The sequence below is a fragment of the Haemaphysalis longicornis genome, unplaced genomic scaffold (assembly GCF_048455015.1).
Source record: "Haemaphysalis longicornis isolate Haplotype H1 unplaced genomic scaffold, Haemaphysalis longicornis Haplotype H1 scaffold_12, whole genome shotgun sequence".
Lineage (NCBI taxonomy): Eukaryota > Metazoa > Arthropoda > Arachnida > Ixodida > Ixodidae > Haemaphysalis > Haemaphysalis longicornis.
This window is the reverse complement of record NW_027526225.1, coordinates 109,410,195-109,420,042: the sequence shown is the minus strand read 5'-3', so window position 1 is coordinate 109,420,042 and position 9,848 is coordinate 109,410,195. Positions and strand designations below refer to the sequence as shown.

The window sequence follows — 9,848 nt, the reverse complement described above, 5'->3', positions numbered from 1 at the left end:
GGCTGTGGGTAAACAAGATTATTGCGCAGCTTCTGTTTCACTTTGACCTGGTGGCTGAATCGAGACAGTCACAGACAGACAGACCAAAATTTCTGCGTAAGTAGCCCAAGAAAGAGTCGTCGTTAAAAATTAGCACGGGTTTTTGTGCGCCGAGTCGAGTATGTTTCACAGATTTTTTTCTTCATACTTTCGCATGAATGGCGTCAAAACGAGCTCCTTTTCATTTTATACGATCAAAACCAGGGAACCTTAGCGTAAATGTTGCTTTATTGTACAAGGTAGCGTGCGCTCATTCGCCTGCAGCTGCTTTGTATCGGGTTTTTCCGGTACCATGCCAGTAGTGATATTGATATAAGGGCAGCCTTCAGTAGGTGTGTAGACGTACCTTGTCCGTTTGTTTGTACTTGTTCTCCAGTCACACGAAGCCACAACAAAGAAACACTGTGTAAGCACGTCATATCTCATCAGGGCCCATTGAAGCCTCGAAAGGCTTCCTGCCAAATATTCTTTTTTCTCTTTCCTGTTTTCATAAAAAAAGCACTTCGACGAAATGACGCGGCATCTACGGAAGTCGTGAAAGCTCTTGTTAGTTTACAATTCATGTAAGTTTCTGCGCTGAATGCCTGAAGCAGGTGCGAGAATATGACCCACGTCATTCGGTGCGGCAAAGCATGGCTCAATTCTGGATTCTCGCAGCGGTCCTTTGCACGTTCAGTTTGGTGCTGCGCTCTTGCGGCGAAAAGCGATCCATCATCGTGGACCACGCGAACAAGCGGTTCCTGAAAGATGGCGAGCCATTTCAATTCGTGGCAGGCGCCATGCACTACTTCCGGGTGCCGCGAGCTTACTGGAAGGACCGGCTCCACAAGCTGCGCATGGCGGGCCTCAACGCGGTCGACTTCTATGTCGAGTGGAGCAGCCACGAACCGCAGCCTCTCGAGTACAACTTCGCGGAAATGTACGACTTGGTCGCCTTCCTGAACGAGGTCCAGAACGAAGGCCTTCTCGCTATTGTTCGGCCAGGACCGTACATATGCGCGGAGAGAGACAACGGCGGCTTCCCGTACTGGCTGCTCAAGGAACATCCCGGGATGATGTACCGGAGCATGGACGACAACTACCGCAGGCTCATGGAACGGTGGTACGCGAAGCTTCTTCCCATGCTTGTGCCCTACCTCTACAAGAACGGCGGCCCCATTTTCGCCGTGCAGGTGGAGAACGAGTTCGGGCACTACAAGCAGTGCGACCCCAACTACATGAACTTTGTGCTGACTCGTTTGGAACGCGTCTTGGGAAAGGACGTCGTCTACTTCCGCAACGACTTCCCCGATGAGGCGTACTTCTCGTGCGACTACGTACGCGACATTCTGGTGGCTGGGAACTTCGACTATACGCAGGACCCTAAGAAAATGTTCGCCGTCGTGGACTGGGCTCAGGTTCGGCCCTCTCCCCATTTTGTGGCCGAGTACTATACCGGTTGGATGGACCAGTGGGCCTGGGATCACAACAATAAGAGTGATCTGAAACTCGTTGACCGGTTCAGGGAGATACTTAAGATGGGCGCGTCGGTAACCATATACATGTTTCACGGTGGCACCAGCTTCGGTTTTAAAGCGGGTATCTGTATGGACAGCCCTCTGGTGACCAGCTACGACTACGGGGCTCCTATTGCTGAAGACGGCTCGCTCCGACCAATGTACCACAAGTTCAGGGAAGTGATCAAGGACTTCCTTCCGCTCCCCAGAGGAGACCTTCCCGCTCAAGCGAATAAACTAAACTTTGGGCCCGTCAAACTTAATCAATATTTAAGCCTTGATGAAGTGTTGAACTACTTTCGCAAGAAAAATTGGCTCAACCACAAGGAGGCTACACTCCCGATGACTTTCGAAGAGTTGGGGCAGGACTACGGGTTCGTCTTGTACTGGGCGCAGGTGAACATAGACACGTCGGGCGGCAAAGGGAAGTTGGAATTGCACGGACTACGCGATCGAGCGCACGTGTTCGTGCAAAACACGGTGCACGTCTTCTATAGCTTTATACCGCTCACTGAGAAGACGAAGACTTCAGCTGAGATCTCCGTGAAAAAGGGGGACAAACTAGTCATCCTAGTTGAGAATATGGGGAGGGACGAAGTCGGAAACAGGAACCACGACCGCAAGGTACGTGAGCACTTCAGTCTTGAAGAAGTCGCTGTAAACTCATTTTGTGCGTATCAAGTATACACGCGCCTTGAGGCACTTTAGGTCTTCAGCACTAGTGCGTTGCACTGAGCATTCTTTAATAGTTGGGCAGCGTGCGTGCATACGAAGCAGACGTTGTTGATCTGGCCAGCTAATTTCGTCTCGATCAAGCTTGATTTGTCAAACACAATCATGATCCCTGCTGAAAGCTGCTGAGTGATCCCACGGTCGCATATATACTGCTACACGTCAGGGATAATTTGCTCGCCATAGGTCCGAAGTTGGGAGACACGACGATGGATGTCTGGAGTTGCCTAGATGCAACTATATATTCATTGTTACGCCCTGCACATACGTCCCTCTACATATGGTAATGAGGTATCGCGGTGATTATGATCCGTATTTTTAGTGAAATCACAAAATAACGAAGACCAAGGAGCTTTAAACGGGTAATAAGACTTTTGTATTAACCGTCTCCGATGTCATTTTTATACAATCAGCGTAGATTGCACTTGTTTAATTGACTCCCAAGTCGCGTGAAAGTGAAAGGAAGCATGGGGGGAGAGAATAAAATGCAGGCAACAATTCCTTCAAATTAAGGCATGCTTTTGGCGAGGTTGTCTGGAGATTGTGTTTTGCTCACGCAAGTTCGTGCACGGCGTACACAGTTGGGAAGGCCGGGCAACGTAGGGAAGCGTAAGTTAAATACAAACGACAAATAACAGCTTTCATCATACAAATACGATTAGAGGTTAAGGTCATGCAACTACACTTTTCTGGCGCCTTTCTGAAATTTCATGATGTAGTTTGTAATTATTAACGTGTAAGGTATTACTTGACCGTTATTGCACGCAGCTTTTACTCGCAACTCCGTTTTATTGTACTTCTTTGTTTATTTTTGTATTTAATACTGCCAGCCACCTCCTGGCAGCCAGGGCAGGAATGGTAGAGAGCAGAGGAAGAATGCAGAGCTGCACACGACCAGTAACCAGATCCGCGGTAATAAAGACATCTAATGACCTCTAATAATGACCCAAAGAGCTCTAATGACCTCTAATAATTGTGACCTCCAAAGAGCAGTAAAGCCCTTTAGCGGTCATTACATGTTTTCTTTGTTATTTTAACGTCGTTCATTTTTTCACCCTCCGCGCTTCGAATAACCCGTAAGAATGACAGCCACTATGTGCTTTGCCGCCTCAGAAATTAACTTTTCATGTACATATATCTTTCTCTCTTTCACCGCAACCGGGAAGGGAATCAAGAATGTGACCCTGAACTCTCAGCTAATAACTGGTTGGACAATGGACGTGGTTCCGCTGACCCGCAATCAGGACGTATCAGAGATCCTGCACATTCTCCGGAAAGAAGGTGACGGAAAGCTTCCGGGATTCTTTGGCGGGAATTTTAAACTGTCCCCCGAGCAGCAGCCTCTGGACACCTTCCTGGACCCGACGGGATGGGGAAAAGGCGTGGCCTACGTGAACGGCATCAACCTGGGACGATACTGGCCGATGGTGGGGCCGCAGATAAGGCTTTATCTTCCGGCTCCCTTCCTCAGGAGGCACCCCGAGGAGAATAGGATCATGCTGTTCGAGGTCGATCAAGTGCCCGGTGACCGGACGGTGAAGCTTGTGGACCAGCCGTTGCTCGACTCGCCGGCGAATTTTTCCGACTCTTGAAGCTACGTTTTCGGTGCAGTTGCAGAACAGCTTCGAATAACTTGCCTGACGACAAAGGCTCCTCATCCCCTACCGACGATCAGTTATTGCCGAGGAGAGGGCAGTGTTTATTTGAAGCATTGATTAAAAGTGCGAAAAAGGTCTCGTCAGGTACAAATTGTGTGTTATAGAAATTGATTAAAACATGCGGCATTTGTACGGGACACCGAAAACCAAACGCAAGAGAGAAGTTCGAGGAAGGACTTTAAGGGGAGGAGTGCCGTACATTGTAACTTAAGGTGAAGTATGTTTTATTTAACGCATTTATTGATTTATTCGTATTAAATATTTTTCGATTAGCCATTATCCTCTCCTATCGCAAGTCGGTGCACTTGCTAGAACACACAAACCTGCTGCGAATTTGCGCTTTTTGGAAAGTATTATTGGTTTTAGCAGCTGATTTATTTAAATGGTGTCTAATAAATTAGTGTTTATTTTTTTAGCTGCTTCCCCAAGCGCTTGCCTACTCCCTTCCTTGGTATTTAGCACTGTACATGCATTCGCAGAAGTGCATACAATACTTGGCCACACATCAACCTCATCCATGCAAATGCGTATGTCCGTTTGGTCAGAGGCACAGATTACCACAATCCTTGCAATTAAGCATACTGATTTACTGTGCCTTTAGCTAATTGATTTCTTTATAGAATTTAACGCGCCGAAACAACACAGGCTATGAGGCGCGACGTAGTGGAGGGCTCTCGGTTAATTTCCATTACATGGTGTTCTCAAACGGGCGCCTAAATATCGAACACGCGGGCGTTTTCGCTTTTCACCTGCCTGAGAAAAGCCGCCACCGAGGCCAGGATTTGCTTGGGCACAGCAGCACAACGCCTTAGCCACTGAGCCACCGGAGCGGGTATTCTGCCCTCCATAATCTCGACCTCGTCGGCACATACTCCAAATTTCGAATATATTTGTGCAGAGTAGTTTCAATTCTTCATGAAAAGCTCGCCTCACGTGCAAAAAAAAAAAAAAAAAAAGCGTGGCCGGGTCTCGAACAAAATCATTGCATGGGCTGGTGTTACACCATTGATGAACAGTTTCACCCCATGAAACGTTCATGATGAAAACGGTGTGAACGCTAGTTCCCCAATGCTACCTTATGTACTATCGGCTTTAATTTTGAGTAATACCTACCAGGTGATGCAGCGGCTTGTTTATTTGGTGACTGACACTTCCGTACAAAGGCGGATTTCGGGCTGTGCTCAGTAATATGAAGAATAATTGTCCGCTTGTTTACACGCATCATCATTTATAAAGCTTCACCTGTACACATACGAGCTACTTTTTGGTTTAGTGCTGAGCCCAAGGTCGCGGGTTTTATCCCGGCCGCGGTGGCTGCTTCTGTTTCTGACGAGGGCGGAAAGCTAAAACGCCTGTGCGTCGAAATTTCGGCGCACGTTAGAGAACCCCAGGTGGTCAAAATTACTCCGGAGCCCTCCACTACGGAGTGTCTCATAGCCCAGGTTCCTATTCTGCGCTTTGAACCAAATCAATCAATCAATCAATCAATCAATCAATCAATCAATCAATCAATCAATCAATCAATCAATCAATCAATCAATCAATCAATCAATCAATCAATCAATCAATCAATCAATCAATCAATCAATCACAAAAATAAATAAATAAATAAATAAATAAATAAATAAATAAATAAATAAATAAATAAATCTTATTCTTTAGCTGAGCAGGCGTTTCATTACGTATGGCCGTTATGCAATGGGGAACATTTGGAAGGCAACACCGTGCCGTTGGTTGTCGCCTACGCATTTTCTTGGGCGGTGTTTCGAATGCAAGCTTTCCAACATTAAAGACACGTGGAAAGCATTTCGAATCCACCTGTGAGCCCAACTGGGAAAAAACGAAGAAGAAAATGTCACTCCCGGTATTACGATACGTTGACCTCTCCGGCGAGCTGCTGCTATACCTCTGTCGGCGTCTCTTATGACACAATGCGACGAGGCGCAGTCGGCGCAAGCGACGTACGTAAACGGAACACGTTTCTGCATTCGTGGGCGAATCCGAACCGACGAAACGGCGATGGCTTCTCCGGCCGTCGTCGTCTCCGATTACCCAGCCCGATAACATGCAAATTTCGCGAAGAGCGAGTTCCGAGGGGGCAACAACGGGGACACGAAGGCAGCGTAGAAGACCCTCTAGCTTCCTCTGCTCGTGTAACGCGAGACGGCCGCGTGTCGTTTGTAAGGCGAGCCGGGACCCCGGAGCGACTGTCTCGCGAGCATGCCCTCGCTGCTTGCGTATTCCCCGCGCCACCCGGAATTCAGTGCACCGCGCAGGAATGTGGGGATTGTTGGGAACTCGCGATTCCATGCGTCACGAAGCAAGTTCAGGCTCCATGCTTTGCAACGTAGAAGCTCCTCTGATGTCGCCGTCAGGCGGGGCCGTGATAGGCCTAACGAACGTTGCCTGCATCATTGCGCAAGCAAAGATTTGGACACGGCGATTTTGAAGGTATATCTTCATTCTCCCCATCAAACAGGATGCAAGCAACACCTCCCAATAGAGAAGCCTTGCATCTGCATCGGAAATAAATAATCGGCTTCGGGAGTGTCGATTCCCGTCTGGCCACCGCAACTAAAAATACACTGTACAATTGTTTGGAGCAACTGTTAATTTCAGGCAAAATAAAAAGCTTAAAAGAAGCTAGCTGGATTTATTGTGTAGGCGGTGTCACTCGAAAATGGGATGCGTAATGTTCCCAGCGTTGCATGAAAGTAAGCTGAGAGCGGATGTTTGTGGAATCGTTGCTGGTCCCGCGCAGTTGCGTCAATGCGCGCGAGTGTCCCGTTTCGTGTGCGGCACGCGCAAGTCTTTTGGGTGGGCCCGCGTGGGTGTTGTTTCGAAATGGACGTTTGGAGAGTCGTGCGGCGGTGATCTGCGACTTTCGAAAAGGTGGGGATATATGCGAACAATGTGGGAGGAATGTTTTACGTTCGTTTCTCTACTTTTTTGCTTGTTTATTGACACGAAAGTGTTTTATTCCCTGATACAAGAAGACTTCGCTGACGTCATATCCGTCACGGAAGTGACGCCAGTACAACGAAGCAAGCGGCCTGTAAAGGGTGCACCCCTGCACACAAGGTATTCTTGCGGGGAAGCAACCTTTAGTACGTAAGATTAGGTAATACTTAGGGTTGTTCGTTTTCGGGTTTTATATTTTAACACGAAAGTTTAATACCGGAATACACCAAGATTTCACTGACGTCATGTTCGTCACGGAAATGAAGCCAGCACACCTTTGCAGAAGCGACCCGTCAGCAGGACGTCGCTCGCCAAGCACACCCGCAAGACAGCCGCTGACCCGCCAATCATGCCCAGCTGCAGATTTTTCTGCACATTTCCCTTTCGTGTTTTACCGATTCCTATGACAGACGAATCAACCACAGTTTTTTTTCTCCTTGCGCGAGCGTGCGACGTGAAACGTACACAAGAACGACTTGGCTTTGTTCAGGGGCTACACTTACCTGAAGCGTCTGTGGACTCGCACTTGTAACTTTGCTTCGATCTACCTGCGCTATCGGCCCACAGTCGAAGCCTGCCTTCTGTGCGCTGTTTGCCATTTTACATGACGACGACGCGACGGAATCTCGGTTTGCTGCGCTTATACCGCAGGTATGTAAACACGGCCGTTGCCCCCTTTCCACACTTCTGTTGCCGCTGTGCCCGAGTTTTAGCGCACGCACTTGTCGCTGCAGCTGTCTTAGTTTCCTGTTGGCGGCGATGACGCCACTCCGCGGACGCTTGATGAGCACCGCTGAGAGCGGACAGAGGTAGATACGAGTAACTGAAGGTGTTCTGAATTTTCGCACGTTCTCATCCGGGGAGTCGTTCTTGATTTATGGAGCCTCTGAGGAGAAGGAAACGCTGGTAATGTGCTCTAGCACTTGTGACGTAAGGAACCTGAAATAGGACGTTTAGTTTTTCACTATATATGAGCCATTATCTATCGCGAGGTACAACCAGCGTTTGAATATCGCCTATAGCAAACTAGGCTCTAGCCAGGTTAACTTTGCTGCCTTTCTTCTACATCCTTCCTTCCTTCCTTCCTTCCTTCCTTCCTTCCTTCCTTCCTTCCTTCCTTCCTTCCTTCCTTCCTTCCTTCCAAAAGCTGCCTTATGCACGCGAAATGCATACGTTCTGACTTTGACTTTGTAAAAAAGAACTCGCAGCTTTTGTTTGGCTTAGCATTTAAAGACAGAAGGAATTCTTTGTATGTGTGCTCAAAATTTTCCGTCCGGCAATAATCTTCCTTTAGATTGATGTGGCGGAAAAAATGTGTAAACTTCGGGAATTATGCACTGTTGTGTAAATGCAGGGCGTTACATGGTTGTGTGGGGTATTCGACAAAGAATACTTAAACGTCAGATGGGCTTGCCACGCGGCAAGTACTGAACCACCCCATTACATTGCACTTTCCCCAACTATGGGTAATTCATTCACGACACCAGTCTACGGGTCGATACACTCCGGATGACGATTGGGATGAGGATGATGATGATAGTGGAAGTGGTGGTCGTCGTTTAGTCGCCTTACTTCAGGCTTTCCCACAAGAACCACTTTCGAGGAAATGGGAGGAGGTATCTTCTTTTTAGCCCAGATGTTGGAAGTTTCCGCTCTCAGCCGTGCTCATCAAGCGTCCGCGGAGAGACGCCATCACGGCCAACCAAAAACTAAGACAGTTACAGCTAGAAGCGCGCGTTCGCCAAAACTAGAAATCGGGTGCAGCGGCAACAGAAGTGGGGAAAGGGGGCAACGGCAGTGCTTACATAGCTTCGGTAAAAGAGCAGTACACCCATTTTCTGTCGCGTCGACGTCATGTGAAACGGCACCCTGCGCTCAGAAGGCAGGCTTGGACTGTGGGCCGAAAGCGCAGGTAGATCGAGCCGAACTTGCAAGTACGAGTTCACAGACGCTTCCTGTAAGTGGTGTAGCCTAATAGCATTATACTAGTGAAAAAAAACAAAAAAAAATGGATAATTGGCCTAATAACAATTTAAAGTATGTAAAAAATCCAGGGCAATCCACCCTAACGTGAAACTTGGGGAGGGGCGAAGCAAGCAGTGTATGAGTGCACACTTGGCGCCTTGGCGTTTTTGCCCACGTAGATGAAACCATTGGGGGGGGGGGGGGTTGAGGTATACAGCTTTGCTGTAAAGGGCCCATGTCTTTGAAGCACGAAGTGTTCTAGCGCGGGGCGTCGGAAAACGAGTGTCCCGGTGTTTGGGTACCGTGACTACATGAGACGACGACGACAGGAGACGCGGACAGCTATAGCCCCTAAAGGGCTTCACGCCTAAAATTCTAATATTCGCGAAAAACCAAGATGCGTCACACGAAAGGAGCGACCGCACCGATACCAATACGACCTCAATTCACCCGTATAAAAATATAGAGCCTGTGAAACATAGACATGTAGTTATTTCTTTTTTTTTTTCATTTTCCTTCGTAGCTTCTTCCAAGATCGTTACAAAATTCCCCCTAAAAAGAAGGCCTGCGTGATTAGTCAGCCGCGCAGAGGTGACAACTGATTCACGCTGTTCTGATAAGTAGGGTTAAGGAAAAAACCTCACCGTTCTACTTCAATGTAAAGTAAACGGATGTGTGGGAAAACGGGGGACAAGTACAGGCTGGAAAGCTTGCACATCACGGTGGCCTTCTGCTTGCGGCCGGTCCTCCACTTCTATTTCCAATTCCCCGAGTATACACAGGGAAGTCGTTCTCGTCCCACGGCTCATTTGCATCCTATCTTAGTCCTGAGAAACGAAAACCGAAAATGAACAGCGCAGGGGAGAGATAAAACCCTTGCGGCACGCCGTCCACACAAAACCGGCGCGGAGGAAACGCGCGGACCCCTCGCTGGTCGTTTCCCGCTGAAGAGGGAATAGTAGAGAAAGGAAAAAGGCGGCAAGGATGGTGCGAGGTC

General features: G+C 48.3%; 1 protein-coding gene across 1 annotated transcript; it reads left to right on the top strand.

Moving 5' to 3' along the window:
- Positions 1–552: 552 nt before the first annotated feature.
- Positions 553–4,246, top strand: LOC144161775 (beta-galactosidase-like). Its single transcript, XM_077692376.1, has 2 exons — positions 553–2,216; positions 3,434–4,246. The coding sequence occupies exons 1-2, from the start codon at positions 672–674 to the stop codon at positions 3,857–3,859; spliced, it is 1,971 nt and encodes a 656-aa protein (XP_077548502.1). The 5' UTR covers positions 553–671; the 3' UTR covers positions 3,860–4,246.
- Positions 4,247–9,848: the final 5,602 nt, after the last annotated feature.

What these genes read in the sequence shown, in the direction of transcription:
- LOC144161775 (XM_077692376.1), top strand. Translation starts at nt 672, where the DNA reads ATGGCTCAATTCTGGATTCTCGCAGCGGTCCTTTGCACGTTCAGTTTG. An exon ending in ACTCATTTTGTGCGTATCAA is followed by an intron (nt 2,217 to 3,433) that starts GTATACACGCGC and finishes GCAACCGGGAAG; the next exon opens with GGAATCAAGAATGTGACCCT.